The 14,991-nt window shown below is 44.0% G+C and overlaps 1 protein-coding gene across 3 annotated transcripts in view; it reads left to right on the top strand.

Annotated features, from left to right (window-relative positions):
- The first annotated feature begins 3,736 nt into the window (after positions 1 to 3,736).
- WDR48 (WD repeat domain 48) overlaps positions 3,737 to 14,991 on the top strand; it is a 149,964-nt gene continuing 138,709 nt past the window's right edge. Inside the window, exon 1 of one of the 3 annotated variants that reach the window (XM_029588391.1) lies at positions 3,737 to 3,839. In XM_029588391.1, coding sequence (XP_029444251.1) covers positions 3,792 to 3,839 — 48 coding nt within the window. In that variant the 5' untranslated portion in view covers positions 3,737 to 3,791. The other 2 variants (XM_029588392.1, XM_029588393.1) reach the window with 2 other exon arrangements.

The following is a 14,991-nucleotide window of genomic DNA, read 5'->3' as shown; positions in this document are numbered from 1 at the left end:
TGGTAAGCGTTTCCCTTCTCACGAGTGTCCCCAAAAGGGGACACTCGTGAGAAGGGAAACTGTCATTTAAGCACATTTGTCTCCATTGAGTTCTCCTTTCCATGCAGATATGTTGAAGAAGGTACAGGGACTGAGGCAGGGAGAGCAGGCCCTCGAGGAGCGAGTGCCTGTTTCCTGTAAGGCACCTGAAATAAAGCAGAGGGTCCCCGATGAGCTGTTACCCAGCTTAGCAGTTACCCCAGAGGGCAGAGAGAGAGAGAGCTTCCAGCAGCAGCACGGAAGCGGCAGAGTAGCGTAGACAAGAACGAATTAGAGTCCTTGCTAACTCACAGGCCGATACAGTAAGGATGCGCAAGAAAGAGTGCGGCAGTGCCGGGCGCACCCTCATTTGCCGCGCGCACAATTTAGTTCACATACCGCTCGATACAGTATTCAAATGAGACGCAACTGCAAGCGGCGTCCAAAGCGCGTCCATGAAGCGGTAGGTGTGCGCAATCCATTTTACTGTATAGAGCGGTATACAGCGCCTATACAGTATCCTGGGTGCGCTGGTACCTGTCATTTGAAATGTCATTCCACCAGTATCCCTACGTGGCCCTCTACGGGTTGCCGAAGAGAGATCAGAGGTGATAGTTGACAAATGACATAGGGTCTCATGGTGGTGCTTGAGTTGGGCCACTGCATCCCGGATTTTGTCCCCAAACAGGTTTTCTTCTGTGCAGGGGTCAGCCAGTTTTTCTTGAACCTCTGGGTGAAGGTTGGAGGCTTTTAGCCAGGCCACTGAGACTCTTGACGCTGTCTCAAAAATGTCATAGTCCGCTCTCACCAAATGTTTCATGGCTTTCAGTCCTTTCTGGAGGATGGATTCTAGGCCCTCCTGAAATTGTTCTAGTAGGGTCTCAATGAACTCCTGGACCTGTTTCCAGAGGTTCCTTTTGTTCTGGTTCATGTACAACTGGTATGCTGCTATGCGAGCAATAAGCATGGATCCCTAGAAAACCCTTTGACCCAGAGTGTCTAAGGCACTATGGTCCTTTCCTGGAGGGGCGGAGGAGTGAGGGCGGGTCTTCTTGGCCTTTTTCTGGGCTGATTCAACTACCACCGACTGGTGTGGCAACTGGCTCTTCTGAAAGCCTAGGGTCTATTGTATTAAATAGGTGGCATCCGTCTTCCTGTTGACCGGAGCCACAGAACCTGGGTGTTCCCAGAGCCGGTGAAGGAGGTCCAGAAAAACCTCATGCATTGGGACTGCCATTACCTCTTTAGGAGCATCCACAAATTGGAGGACCTCCAACATCTTGTGGCGGGCATCCTCTTCAGTTAAAAGTTGGAAGAGAATGGTCTCTGTCATAGCCGGGACAAAACTCGAAGGAGAGATCCTCCAGAGGTGAGCGCCGTCTCTCTTCTGGTGGGGAAGGCTCCCACAGAAGGTCCTCTGAGGCCTCTGAGGAATGTTCAGAGGAGAAGTCTTCCCATAGGTCATAAGGGGCTTCTTCCTCACCAGCAAACTGCCTGGGTCGAAGAGGGAGGCTAAAACCCAGAGTAAAGGCTGCGGGCACCGATGATCGGTGAGGCGGAACTGACTGGTGGCGCTGGCATCGAGGGCACAGGGACCTGCGATGGATGTTGGGGCACCAGGAGGCCCGATGGCCCAGGGACGGGATCCGGCATCGGTGATACCGTCCATGGAGATAGGCGAGGAGCTGCATCCTCCTCCAAGGAGCCCGGAATCGGGATCGAGACGGGGGAGGAACCGGTGGTGGGCAGGGCACCGAGGGGCCTGCCGGAACGAGTTGCATCAGTAAAGCACAGAGTAGCATGTCCAGCCTTTCCAGCAGAGGCACCAAAATGGAGGGCGCTGGGTCCAATGCCGGTATGGGGGCCGGCGTCGGTGGCGGCTGGAGACCCCGAAGGGTATTTAGCACTGCCTGTTGAACCACGCGGTCCAACTCCTCTCTGAATGAGGGTGCGGACAAGACCGACTCTGGAGTAGGAGGGAGGCTGGGCGTCACCGGAGCGTACAGATGGGTCTGTGGAGGCTCGTTGCCCATCACCATTTTCGGTGGGGAACGATGCTTTACATGGTGCTCAGCCCAGTCCTTCTCTGACGTCTAGGAAGACGATGCAGAAGTCTTCGAATGTCCTGATGCCGGTGAAGGGCGATCTTCCGCTCCCTGATCATCTCGGCGGGGCATCGAAGGCGAGGGTTCCGAGTCAGATTTACCCCCCCGACTCAACGTACCCGGTACCGGAATCGATGGAGCAGATTGCATGGAAGCAAACAAGTACTCCATCTTGTCCAGGCAGGCGCACCGGCTTTTGGGGGTCATCTGAGCACAGCTGGGACACTGACGGACATCATGGGAAGGCCCGAGACACAGGACAGAAACGTCATGTGGGTCCGTTATGGACATAGTCCGCGGACACTCAGGGCACTTCCGAAAACCGGTCGCCATGACAAAAAAGGCGGTGTGCTGTCAGTGGCCATCGGCCACCGGGAGGTAGACGCTCAGGAACCGACCGCAAAAAATGCGAAAACAGACTTTCTGAGCGCCGGAGGAATCGGTTTGCGATGGGAGACCCTGGAGCGGGGAAAAATCATAAGAAAAACTTCAAATTGTTCCGTGAGGAAAAAATTTCTCACAGAGCTCCACTAACCGCGAGGCAACACCTCCATGGATAAAAAGAGACTGAAGGGGGACCCCATGTGGCTACGGGGTTGGTGGCATGCTGGACATGTTCTAGAATCTTTGACAAAAGTGTTCCGTGACAGGGTTCCATCTGTCAACCATCTGTGAGGACTACCATCCTGCTTGTCCTGGGAGAAATCAAATAAAATTGTGCATAGCAGTCTGTGTTTACTGTCCTGTAATAAGGACAATGCCATCTGCCTCCCATTTATTAATATTTTTGTATGTAAAATAAATAGAGAGCAGCCTACAGAATACAGGAGAGCTCAGATTTATACCCCAGACTTCCCGAAAATCTCACTCTTTGGCTTACAATCTCATTCACTGAGGTCTGTAAATCTCACTTATTGCAAAAGTTCACCCTTGACATCTCTGTTTCAGTGTAGTTGGTGAGTTATATTTGGAGCTTTCGTAACGGCAGTTTAAAGTATTACATTTGCATACCATTCCAGTGTTTGGACAAAAGGGGACACTCGTGAGAAGGGAAACTGTCATTTAAGCACATTTGTCTCCATTGAGTTCTCCTTTCCATGCAGAAACCAGAGCAGCAGCAGCAAGTGGTCCTATTAATGCAGTAGTCTGGTTGCCAATGTGGTCTCTTGAATGCACGGAAATAAAGGTCAAGAGGCAAAATAATATAACATAGGCTGATAGCTTTTGTTGGAACAAGTTTTGGGAGTTAGTACTCCCCTCTGTTTGGACCTGAGGAAGGGAACCTTCACACCCAAAAACTAGTAGTAAATTAATCCAATAAAAACGTGTCACTTAGTATTATTATTTTTCAATTGTTAATCTCTCCTTTTGTGACAGAAATAGTTGTATGCTCCCGTAGCTCATAACAAAACCGCCTCCTGTCACATTCTCTTCATGACCCTTCGATGCTAGCCTGCAAACTCAGCACATGTAAACCGTGAAAACGGACAACCAGGGGCGGGTGAATGTCCTTCGGGTGCGCGCGCCGCTATCCCCGCCGGCCCGCCTCTTCTCTCAGAGCGCGCGCGCGCGCGCGCGCCACTGTTTGCGCTTGAAAGCGAGAGGGGCGGGGTTGCATCCGGCTGGGTCGGCCTCTTCGGAAATGACGCCAAAGTGTCAACATGCAAGATGGCGGCCCATCACAGGCAGAATGCGGCGGGGCGCAGGAAGGTGCAGGTAAATGCCGGCGCCGTTAAGGTTGCCGTACATGGTAGGGAGCGACTACCCTTTGCTCTGGTGTGGATGTAGTGATAGAGGGAGAGGGGGAAGATGTCGCGAGTGGGCGGGGTGCACTGGACAGCGAGAGGAGATGGTGCCTGTACTTCGGAGCCTGGGCTGGAGCGTTGTTCCTGGCTCACTGTATATGTCTAAGGAGAGATTGTAGGATTTCTGAGGTAGGCTTTGAGTTGGAAACTCTCCCGACTGATGCCACCTTCTATCTCAGCTGTGGCAGACCCTCTCACCTCCCCGCAATTATCGAATGTATTTGTATTCTCCTGTTGTCCTGCTGCCGCTTCCCCCCACCTGAAATACAACTAATGAATTAGAAATCAAATCCGGAGGCCGTTGCCATGAAACTGTCAAAAATCGTTTTAGCGTGTAATTTGCAAAAAATGTAATGTATTGGGAAAAGTAGTAGTTAACATACTAAGCAATATATTTTAGTCGGTTCACGCTAAAGCATGTCTAAGATAGGAGACTGCTTGTTATCCTAAAAAAATGTATTGTGCAGAGTTCTTGCCTCAGGAAATCCCCCTTGACAATTATCCCGAATTGAACAGGCCAACAAGTGAGGGGAATTTCCCTCCGCTAGGTGGATACAAACCAGTCCCTTCCCATACCAGGCCCTGCCAAAGCAACAGCATAATCTGCTCCTCCATCCCTCCATGATCGCTATGCCCCCCTCCAAGTAATAATACGTTGCCTTTCCCCCAGAGTGACAACACCCCTAGTCTCCTCTTTGGCCCAGCAGAAAGCCTCAATAATGGTGAAGAATTTCTAGTGGTTTTATTCAGCAGCAGTGCAGGCAAGAAGGCTTTAATATACCTTCTGTCCATGAAAATCAGGACCCTCCAGAATGGTAAGCCTTGATGAACAGCAGGGTAAGGGGGCTGTGCAGAGGAGGTTAAGGAAGTGATGCTCTCCTTTGGGGGGTGCAGTTGTACTGGCCCAAAGGCGGCACAAATCCCTCCACCCCCAACCCATAACCTGACCTTTCACTTTGCCATTCTTTTCACTGGTCCAGTTTGCATGGGCTATTTCCAGTAAATAGTTCCCACTTGATCTAAGGCAAGTGTTACCTTTTCTGGCTTTACCAAGACCACAGAAAATATTGGGTATGGAAAACATGCCAAGCTATTTCTGATGGACCTTCATTTGTATATGAAGCACCCTCATTTGAGCGCTTAGACATTCATGTAATGAGTAACTGACTTAAGGCATTACTTTTATTTTTAGAATGCATGAAAGGCCCTTAATATGTACACTAACCTTTATTGCACAATCCCCTAAAGGTCTCCTACGTGGAGTATGATGGTATGGAAAACTGTATTTGATGTGATTTTATGATGGTTCTGGTTTAAGGATCTAAAGAAGTAGATATGAAAAATTCAAAATTTCACCAGCCAGTGACTACAGTTTTTATGTACTGATTTAAGGGTTTCCAGAGCAGCCATGGCTCTGAATTTCCTTTAGGGTGGATGAGAGGATAACTTAAGGCACATTCTGCTGCAATTGTTTTATTGAATTTTTGAATCTTCTGTGAAGACAGTATTTTCTAGTTAGTTTTATGCCAGTTAGTGACAGAAATGCAGTATCTCCATAGAGGTATTTTTATTACAGGACAACATGTTTGGTTTATAGCTTTAAAAATAACAAAAGACACAAGTAACTAAAATAATGAAATAGTATTTGTAGAGATTTTTGTTCAGATTGCTTTGAATTTAAGTAAACTTTAAATTTTATTTTAAATTTAGAATCAGAAATGGACAAAATGATCATGATCAAAAAACTTCCTCAAATTTAAATAAGTGACAGTGGGTGGATTTTATAGGAGTTTGATTTAAATAAAATGAATCCATTAAGTCAGGGGAAATAATACTATTCCTAACACTGTGTTTCTAGAGATTGTGCTGAAAACAGTGTAAAGGCAGTCAGGATGAAATCTACCAAAATAATGTAGAATTTGCACCATATGCCATATGAGATGAAATTTAGGGGACAGTTTTTAAGCTGCATGCATATTTTAGAGGTCTCCACAGTTTTCCTTTGAAAATTCAGGCCAGCAGACACTGTAGGTAAAAAGGGGGGGATATGATAGAGATGTTTAAAATCATGAGAGGTCTAGAACGGGTAGATGTGACTTGGTTATTTACTCTTTCGGATAGTAGAAAGACTAGGGGGCACTCCATGAAGTTAGCATGGGGCACATTTAAAACTAATTGGAGAAAGTTCTTTTTTACTCAACGCACAATTAAACTCTGGAATTTGTTGCCAGAGGATGTGGTTAGTGCAGTTAGTATAGCTGCGTTTAAAAAAGGATTGGATAAGTTCTTGGAGAAGTCCATTACCTGCTATTAAGTTCACTTAGAGAATAGCCACTGCCATTAGCAATGGTAACATGGAATAGACTTAGTTTTTGGGTACTTGCCAGGTTCTTATGGCCGGGATTGGCCACTGTTGGAAACAGGATGCTGGGCTTGATGGACCCTTGGTCTGACCCAGTATGGCATTTTCTTATGTTCTTATGGATCTTGTAACTGCTTTCAAAATGAAATCTCCTTGCAAGCTTTCCATTTCTTGCACCAATCCACCCCGGACCCATTGCTTTCATCCATGGTTGAAAACATGTGCATACTTTTACTGCTGAGGGGAGGGCAGTTTTTATTCAGGTAACTCCTTTGTTACTCAGACAAATACCTTTGAAAATTGCCCTCTTTAAGACCTAAATATGTATTATAATTGGAGAGCGAGTTTATTTTTTTGGGGGGGATCTGAGAAGATGTACAGAAGTATAAATCATGCATGAGAGAAACATTTTATGACATAAAAGACTCTAGAATAAAGGTTCACAATGAAGAGGATCAGTGTTTAGGAAGGCGGAAAGAGGCTAGAGCAGGGGTGGCCAATTCCGTTCCTCGAGAGTCACAAACGGCCAGGTTCTCAGAATATCCTTAATAAATATACATGAGATAGATATGCATGCACTGCCTTCATTGTGTGCAAATCTATCTCATGTATATTCATTGGAGATATCATGAAAACCAGGCCTGTTTGTGGGTCTGGAGGAACAGAGTTGTCCACTCCTGGGCTAGAGGAAGTTAAAGAGAAGGGGGAGAGAGAGTACAGCACAAAAAAAACCAGAAAGAAGAAAACAGAGCAAAGAAAAAATAGAATACACGAGAAAAACAAGCTTGTCATGAGAACTGAGTATTCTGTATTGTACTATGGGGGGGTCAAAGAGAATTATGGGGTAGCAGCACACATGGGGCATGTGGGGAGGGTAGAAGGAGCTGGGGAGGATGGAATTAGTGTATAGAGGGGTTGTGGGGGGAGCTGCACTATAGCACTGGTAGCTTCTGCAAGTAAACATTAAACCATTGCTAGCAAAATTGTAATAAAATTCTTGAGGGTTAGCCAGATTGATCCTGGAGAGTGATTATTTTTAGCTGTTGCTACTTTGATCCCTTTTATTGAAAAGGATAAAGCAAGTGAGGTGGAACTAATTCCAAAGAATTTAAAAAAATCACTAACAAAATGCAATAAGTAATTTTATTTTGTATAAACTTGTTGGGAAAAAATGTTTATTGTATTATGTTTATAGGAATAGCTGCACTTTAGGAGCGTGTTTATATACTTTGTAATTTTGGGGTGACAAAATATCAAATAATGGTAAGTTCTTGAGAGAGCCATAGAATATAAGAACATAAAATTTGCCATACTGGGTCAAACAATGGTGAATCTTTAAAACTTCTTAAATATACTCAATTAACGGAGAATATGTAATACATCACCCATTTTAGGTTGGGTAGATGTTACAGAATTAAAAATGTAACAAAAAAAGATAAAGGGGATTCTGATGCTTCAGAAAATGTGTATCATGGAAAGCAGATGTCTTAATTCTTTTTTGTTGCCTCAAATTTAGGGCCAGATGTACTGAAAAGTTTTTCCATTATTGTGTCCATAAGGAAATATTTAGTACATATGGTACTTACAGGGTCATTCATCAAATTGCGTTATGGCCCTAATGCTCGCGATTAACAGATAAGTGTGAAAGCTTGCTGGGCAGACTGGATGGGCCATTTGGTCGTCTTCTGCCATCATTTCTATGTTTCTATGATAATGCATGTGTTATTTATCGTAGTGTGCACTGCATATGCAAAGTTGCAGAATTTATTCAGGTGGGTGCATTTTGGGAAGAGTTTGGGCGGAGTAAGTGAAAATGAGATGTTGTAACGCTATGTGCAATCACGCTGGAAATAACTACACCTTTTTTCCTAGCATTATGACCTGCGATAGCTGTGCATTATGTCTGAAATGGGATTTTTCGCAAATTCTGTTTCGGGCAGGAGACAGGGAGAAGGAAGAGGCTATTCTATAAATTAGGAGCAGCCACTGAGAACGAACATAGCGCACTTTGCGATAACATAAAAATTACCCTAACCATGCCCTCCCCTTTTTTTTTTTTTTAAATCTCTGGTGTTACTCGTGCAAAATTGATAGCATTTTGATGAATCTAGGAGTTAATTTGTTATTCTCCAGACAACTGATTTTGAAAGATCTATTAAATTGAGTTCCACAGGGTCCTGGCTCCAGTAGTAGTGAGCATTTTAATTAACAACCGTAGGAAATGATTAGATGGAACCTTTCTCGAATTTGAAGTCCAATGTCAAGTTGGGAGTAGCTGCAAATACCTTGGAAGAAAGGATTAAAATTTAAAATGTTCTGGCCAATTTGGAGAAAAGGTTAGTAATAAATGAAATACAAGAAAAGGGAGCGAGTACCAGTTCCGGACTGCAACCTGCAAAGAAAAAGAGAAAGCAAGGCCCCCGAGGAGCGGGTACCTCTAGTGAAGTCCGAGGAGGCAGAGTAGCTAGGGTTGCAGAGAGCGAATCCCATCTGCAGCGACCAGGAGGAAGCTAGGTAACCAATCCCTTGCTAACTAGTCTTGTTAGCGAAAAATGAGACCTTAAATATCTGGAGCTGGTGACATCATCTCGGGGGGACGCCCTTGAGGTTTGCGCCAACACTGGTATATCAGTTGGGCCGCACGCGCGTGCGCCCTTAGGCAACTAGTCAACATGGCGGCTTGCAGCATCGAGTCGGTCCGGGAACGCCGGAGGAGGACAGCCTGGAGACATCGCAGCAGCTAGCCTTCCATCAACCCCAAAGGGAGTCACCTATGCGGTAAGGTGGGCAGTGACGAACAAACATGCAAGATCTGAGGCCATAGTGGCCCCCATTGCAGTGGATAAGAGGGTACCTTCGCACTTTCTGGTAGAATTAGCAGAAATTGCATTAACTCAGAATTACTTTCTGTTTAAAGATGAGTTCTTTCAACAGATTCATGGAACTGCAATGGGGGCCACTATGGCCCCAGATCTTGCATGTTTGTACGTCACTGCTTTTGAGGAGAAATTTGTTTATTCATCTCCAGCATATAAACATGTAAGATTGTGGTGTCGCTATATAGACATCCTTATTATTTGGTTGGGATCTCGGACAGAATTTGAGGGTTTTATTCATGAAATAAATGAAAGATTTGGTGCAAAGGGATAGCCGAATGGATAGTGAAACAGGCTTGTAAAAGAGCAAGATATATAAACCGTGATCTTTTGTTGACTCCCCGGAAAATGGAGGAGTCTCCATCATTGGTGTATGTTTTACCTTTTTCAAACAAAGTGGGTAATTTAATTCAGATTATTAAAGAACACTGGCATTTGGTAAGTGGGTTTGTTGGTTTAAAAGATCCTCTGTTTTCTTTTCAACGGTCAAAAAATTTGAGGGATATGCTAGTGCACTCTGATTTAATTTCTGGAGGTTCTTTAGATAGTTTGATGGGTGGTCATAATCCATGTACTAGGTGTAATGTATGTTAATTATCATTGGACATACAATATTTTATCCATCCAGTTTCTGGACAAAACATTTTTTTAAATCATTTACTAATTACCAGTCGGCATCGGTAATCTATATAATAAAGTGTCCATGTAATTTACTATATGTTAGGAAAACAATGAGAAAAATTAAAACACAGATTTCTGAGCACTGTAGTAGGATTCAAACCAGCATCTAAACAGCCCATTTATTTATTTATTTGTTTATTTATTTATTTATTTTTGGCTTTTATATACCGGAAGTTCCTGTATAATATACATATCACTCCGGTTTACAAGGAACTGATTAACTATCGCCTGGATGGCGGTTTACATGGAACATATAGAACAATTAAAACCATTAGAAAACAAATTAAAAACAAGCAGTAACAATTTGTAATAACATTATTGCTGTAAACAGAACAACGGCATGAAGGCACAGCGGGGCGATTGTGCAACTCAAGTGAACAGAAAATAAGTTAAATTTCAGTAAATGAATTCTTCAGGAACTTGTATGCAGTGTGGGAGGGGGCAGAGGGGAGGGGGGGCATTAGGGAGGGGGTCAGTGGGGAACAGTGATTGGTTTGAGGTTGTCGTTCTTCCTGCTCTTGCTCTTAGCTCTCTGGGAATGCTTGTATAAAGAGCCAAGTCTTAAGTTTCTTTTTAAAAGTAGTATGGCAAGGTTCAAGGCGAAGGTCTGGTGGTAGCGAGTTCCAGAGTGACGGGCCCGCTGTGGATAGTGTGCGTTTCCTCAGGGAGGATTTTGCAGGTTGGGTGATCAGTCTGTTCTGGTATGCCCTTCTAGTCGGTTTTTCGGAAGTGTGTAGCTGGAGCTGGAAGGTTAGGTTGAGAGGAGAGATGCTATGTAGGGCCTTATGTATCATCATGCTGGTTTTGAACTGAATCCTGTATTTAATAGGGAGCCAATGGAGATGCTGGAGGATAGGGGTGATATGATCCTTTTTTTTGGCGTTTGTGAGGATTCTTGCCTTGGCATTCAGGACCATCTGGAGAGGTTTGGTGGTGCAGGTGGGAAGGCCCAGAAGGAGTGAATTACAGTGAAACACTGACAGTAGAGCCAGCATTTAATTGATGAGCTACAGTTCTTTGTTGTGCAAGAGGTTCAGAGTAGGAGAGGAGGAGACCTGAATAAAATGCTGTTACGGACAGAGCAAAGGTAGATATTTTCTTTGAGGTCCTTGGTGCCGACTGGACTCTATGATAAGATCGATTGGGTGGCATGGCTTTGATGCCCTTTAAATAGGGGGTTGGGCTCTCTGGTTGTTTGTTACCTGTTCAAATGCCTGGGAGGTATGGCATTGAAACGCTAAGAAGAAGTGAGCTTTTGTGGATTGTTCAAGGTGGCAAGTTTATTCGTCCCTTGAGGCGCCAGAAGAAAGTGAGCGTCTATGTGCTTTTTTGGTGGTGAGTTCATTCGTTTCTTTCAATTCCTTGCGTGGTTGCTTTTTTGCTTTCTTCGTGAGTTTCATGGGGAATATGGATTGTGTTTGTTTTTTTCAGAGGAAGCAATTAGAAGAAAGAAACTGAGTGAGAATTAGACATTCATTCGGTGGAGTTTTTGAGAAATAAAAGTCGGGATCTGAGGTGTGCATTTTTATATATGTGCCTATAGGATATTTGGCGTACATATAATTATTAAGGGTTACTTTTTAAAAAAAAAAGTTTTTGAAGAATTTTGAAAATTTGTCATTTAAAAATTCTTTTGTAGAATATATATGCACGGGGATACTTGGGAATATTGTTTGGAAGCTATGGGTTCAGTAGTGAATTGAAACTTACTCTCCTGAAGAAGCCTGTGAGAAAACGAAACATGTCGGGAGTATTGTAAAGCTTTGTGAAGAAGGAATAAGAGAGTTTTCTCAATAATAACGGAGAAAAGAAATTTCACTATGAGATAATTAATAAGTATTTTTAATGTGTGTGGATGTATGTATGGATGTTTTTTAATATTCAATGTTTTTTAAAATATGTATTCCTTTGTATATTTAAAATGCAAATAATTGTGAAAAGATCTTTATTAAAATATTTTTTGTAATTGAAATAAAATTTATGATAAATTATATGTCACTATATGCTATATGATATAATTTGATTGATGGTGTGATATATTAGACCTTTACCAAAGTGATGATTGTGGTGCAGCTCAGCTCCGGAGGGAAGGACTGTATGTTCATCCTTATTTGGACGACTGGCTGTTTTGAGCGAAATCAGAGTCTCTCTGCCAGTCTGTGGTACAGCAAGTACGTCAACTGTTGCGATCTCATGGGTGGTCAATCCTGCCAAGAGTCACCTGATCCCTTCCCAGTCATTAGAGTTCCTAGGGGCCCTCTTCAACACACGTCAGGAGAGTTTTTCTGACAAGGGATCGAATTGACAAACTACAGGAGCAAATCTGAGATTTGTTATCCAATCATCCTCCCAGAGTTTTCGATTATTTACGGGTCCTGGGGTCGATGGTGTCCACTCTGGAGTTAGGCCCATGGGCCTTTGGGCATATGAAACGTCTGCAATCAGCATTACTTTTCCATTGGAATCCAGTGTCTGAGCTTTTTCAGCTTCCTCTTACAGACTCTGCGTGGCTCAGTCTTGATTGGTGGCTCCTCACATCCAATTTGAGCTGCTGGGTGTCCCTTGAGGTTCCCGAATGGATGGTGATTACTACGGATGTCAGCCTATCCGGTTGGGGAGCGGTTTGTCAAGAGAAGTCAGTGTAGGGACAGTGGTCGGCGGAAGAAGCTCAGTGGTCGATCAATTGCCTGGAAACGAGAGTGTTCCGCTTAGCATTACAGGCTTTCTTACCTCTCTTGCAGGGAGATGTTTAAAATCATGAGAGGTCTAGAATGGGTAGGTGTGAATTGGTTATGTACTCTTTCGGATAGTAGAAGGACTAGGGGGCACTCCATGAAGCTAGCATGTGGCACATTTAAAACTAACCAGAGAAAGTTCTTTTTCACTCAACGCACAATTAAATTCTGGAATTTGTTGCCAGAGGATGTGGTTAGTGCAGTTAGAATAGCTGTGTTTAAAAAAGGATTGGATAAGTTCTTGGAGGAGAAGTCCATTACCTGCTATTAAGTTCACTTAGAGAATAGCCACTGCCATTAGCAATGGTAACATGGAATAGACTTAGTTTTTGGGTACTTGCCATGTTCTTATGGCCTGGATTGGCCACTGTTGGAAACAGGATGCTGGGCTTGATGGACCCTTGGTCTGACCCAGTATGGCATTTTCTTATGTTCTGTCAGAGTACCGTCTGACAATGCAATGGCAGTGGCTTACATCAATCGCCAAGTAGGAACCAAAAGTCAACCGATTGTGATGGAGGCTCAACAGTTGATATGCTGGGCGGAACAGCTCCTGGCCAGGATTGCAGCCTCCCACATAGCCGGCGTTGACAATGTTCAGGCTGATTTCCTCAGTTGCCACAGACTCGATCCAGGGGAGTGGGAACTCTCTCCCGAGGCATTCCAGATCATGTGCGACAAGTAGTCCACTCCACAGATGGACCTGATGGCAACGTTCCGCAACGCCAAGGCTCCTCATTTCCCAATCTTCTACGCCAGGGACCTGTTTATATGGACGTGGTGGATCGATTTTTGTCTCGCGGCATGGCTTTTGAGAGGCAACTTCTAAAAAGCAAAGGATGGAGGTCACGTGATGTGGTGAGCTGTGAGGACGTGTTCTCCTCAGCTCAGAGCTCTAGCCACCGCTAATCTGAATTTTTTAAAGGCCATCAGGGACTTTACAATTTAGTTTTCTTCAAGATCCTGCTCTGCCTTTGTCCACAGACAAATATATGCAAAAATCACCAATGGTCATGGCTCTCAAAAGCAGTAAAAAAGACACAGAAAAATTGAGGCCTGTACTGGAGAAGCCAGCGCTGGAGCATGGTGAGCTAGGTGAGGTAGGTCCCTCTGCAGCCATTTTGGAATTTCTCACGGAAAAAGTTACCACAGCTCTAGTGGCAGCATTAAATATAAAATTTGAGAATCTTTCATTTTAAATAACCACATTACAGAATTCTTTTGATGAAATTCAACCCAGAATAGAAGCCATGGAAGGCAGGATTTCCCTCCTTGAGGATGATTCAAACACGGCAGCGAGACAGATAGCAGCGTTAGAAACCCAAATTAAAGCTCATTGCGAGAAATTAGATGATCTAGAGAATAGATCACGCCAAAATAATTTAAGAATTTCAGGAATCCCAGAATCGATAGCTGAGGCCCAACTTACCACAGAGCTGGTTAAGTGGCTTCCAGAGGCATTAGAACTAGCTGAGTTGCATGCCTCCCTTTTGATTTAGAGAGCCCACCGGCTAGGCATGAGACGCTTGGAAGACCCTAGACCCAGGCTCATCATTGGCCGCTTTTTAAATGGGGGCCCAAGAACAAGAAATTCTTAAATCTTACCGCCAGCATAGGGAGCTTCGTTTCCAGGGCCACACGGTGAGACTTTTCCAGGACTACTTAGCTACGGTGTCACAAAACCGCAAAGTATTTTCTCCAATCTTTTTGGATCTGGTTACCAAACAAATTAAATTTTCGCTGCAGTTTCCAGCGAAGCTCAAAGTGTAGCATGCGAACAAAATTCTTTTTTTTTTTTTTTTTTGACGAGCCGGCTTCAGTGAGAGCTTTTCTGGACAGCCTAAAATGAAAGAAAAAAACAAAACAACCGATCAGCGAGTAGAACCGGCAGTAAGGGCGCATAAAAGTTGGTTATAACAATGGTTTATTAAACAAATGTTGATGGATTTTGTTTAAAAAGTTTTGCTTTTATCAGAATATTAAACTGTTATTTGAAAGTCTCAAAGATTAATCTGTACCTGATATCAATTCGCCGCGCTGGAGCACATATTTAATGACCTAGTCGCTGCTGAGAACATGCGTTGACTGAGTGCCTGGATGATACTTCCTAAACAAGAGCAGTGGTGGTTCTTGTTTAGGAAGAATGGTCCGGCGGTTCAAGTCTTCACTGGAACGCATGCGATCAATTTCTTAGCCAAGGTACATTCCAATATCAGCACTACCAGGAACATTTGATTACAGTCCCAAGCAGGAGCACTCCCGATTCCGCAGGAACTGTGTGTATCGTTGCTTTTAAACCCTCCGACCATAATTTGAAAAGAAAAACTGAGATACCTCCTCAAAAGATGGCTTCTTCATACTAACATTTAAAGTTTGGAACACATGCCGATAGACGAGGTTCTTGATCTT

The sequence above is a fragment of the Rhinatrema bivittatum genome, chromosome 2, assembly GCF_901001135.1.
Source record: "Rhinatrema bivittatum chromosome 2, aRhiBiv1.1, whole genome shotgun sequence".
Classification (NCBI taxonomy): Eukaryota; Metazoa; Chordata; class Amphibia; order Gymnophiona; family Rhinatrematidae; genus Rhinatrema; species Rhinatrema bivittatum.
Note: the sequence above shows the minus strand (reverse complement) of the source record. Positions and strands in the feature narration are given on the sequence as shown.